Source organism: Austrofundulus limnaeus, unplaced genomic scaffold, assembly GCF_001266775.1.
Source record: "Austrofundulus limnaeus strain Quisiro unplaced genomic scaffold, Austrofundulus_limnaeus-1.0 Scaffold5, whole genome shotgun sequence".
NCBI classification, from domain to species: domain Eukaryota; kingdom Metazoa; phylum Chordata; class Actinopteri; order Cyprinodontiformes; family Rivulidae; genus Austrofundulus; species Austrofundulus limnaeus.
In genome coordinates, this window is record NW_013952407.1 from 2,061,555 (window position 1) to 2,062,975 (window position 1,421).

The window sequence follows — 1,421 nt, forward strand, 5'->3', positions numbered from 1 at the left end:
GTCAGCACCAGTGGTTGTTTTTGTTCTTTGTGTTTATAGCTTGTGTTTAAAATCAATCAATAAAAAAAATAATAAAAAAACAATAAAATGAACAGTAGGAAGGCATTCATACCTTGAGAATTTCCTGGTGGTTCTCTGATGCATATAACCTCCCGTCTCTTACTATGTCTTCAATCAACTCCTGGTAATCCTCTGAAACAAATAAAATCCACAAAAAAGTTCCTGATATCCTGATTTATTATTTAATAWTCCGTATAAAATATTATAATGGAATAATCTAAACTGCTTTAGTAAAGTGCGTTGCTCATTGTACCATCATATGTGACATATGGAACCTGGAAGCCTTTCCCACTGTTTCCTTCGTTCGACTTGAACTGAATCCAGAGTCTCTTGGAGCGGGAGGTGAAAGCGATGGGGCGCTCGTACGTCTGACACGTCTCATAGGTCGTCACAGAGTTGGGCAGAGCTGTGCGGTAAAGATGTGAATGCAAAATAAAATCTAATCTTTTAGGTTTTGTGCAGCATTTATGCTAGAACAGAGCTCTTTGTGTAATATCAGCATACAATGAAAAACAGGGTTATTCTCAGTACTTTACGAGAATGTTAAAAATGTTTCCAAAAGGGACGCAGAACTGGTTTAAAACATCAGTGGTGATATTTTAGCTACTGTGAGACAGCCACAGGTAAAACTCACAGCTTTTTCTCATCACTAAGTAGTCTCCACATTCGTCCTCAATGGGCAGGTAGATTTCAGGCACGACGATGAGGATCCGACGTTTGGCCGGTGGATTTATGGTCCAGGTGCACTCGATGTTGGCCGGATAGTTCCCGGGGTAGTTCGGGGACTCGATGTAGCCGGTGAACTCTCCCAGCTCTCCACCACACTGCCGGTCTGTAAAACCACACAGACGTGTTGAATATTAATGTTTTCAAACTCTAAATCTGGAGTTTGGTTGAGCGCCTTTGAAGCATGTGATCCGACGTACTTTTGCACTGCATGATGCCGGTGGAGCCGTCGAAGTCCGTGGTGGTATTTCCAGGACAGCCGACGCAGTAGTTCTGGCCGAACTCGCCTTGAAACGTGCCCATGGGACAGCGAATACAGCGGTGTGTGCTGGTGTTGTAGTAATGACCGGGAGAACACTGCACTGTGGTAGCAAAAAAATATATACCGGTATATATTGTTATTTAAAGGAGACATATCCTGCTTTTAAATCCTTCTTTTTCACATTTAAATCATTCATTTGGGGTTTATATACAGTGGAACAGCAATGCTTTGCTCCTCCTTATTTTAACTCCTTGTTCACTCGTTTTCTGAGGGGTGTTTCAGATCAACTCATTTAGATGCTGTCTCTTTAAATCCAAATGAGGTGCTTCCAGAGTGGTCCATTATACTTTAATAGAAGTGTTTACGACTATAT

General features: G+C 41.5%; 1 protein-coding gene across 5 annotated transcripts in view; it reads right to left on the bottom strand.

The window, feature by feature from the left end:
* The window catches only part of scube2 (signal peptide, CUB domain, EGF-like 2), a 33,344-nt gene that overhangs the window by 2,855 nt on the left and 29,068 nt on the right, over positions 1–1,421 (bottom strand). For all 5 annotated transcript variants that reach the window (XM_014026721.1, XM_014026713.1, XM_014026707.1 and 2 more), the window contains 4 exons: positions 987–1,148; positions 695–892; positions 314–466; positions 113–192 (listed from right to left, as the gene is read on the bottom strand). In XM_014026721.1, the coding sequence (XP_013882175.1) occupies positions 113–192; positions 314–466; positions 695–892; positions 987–1,148 (593 nt within the window). The remainder of the gene's footprint in view (positions 1–112; positions 193–313; positions 467–694; positions 893–986; positions 1,149–1,421) is intronic.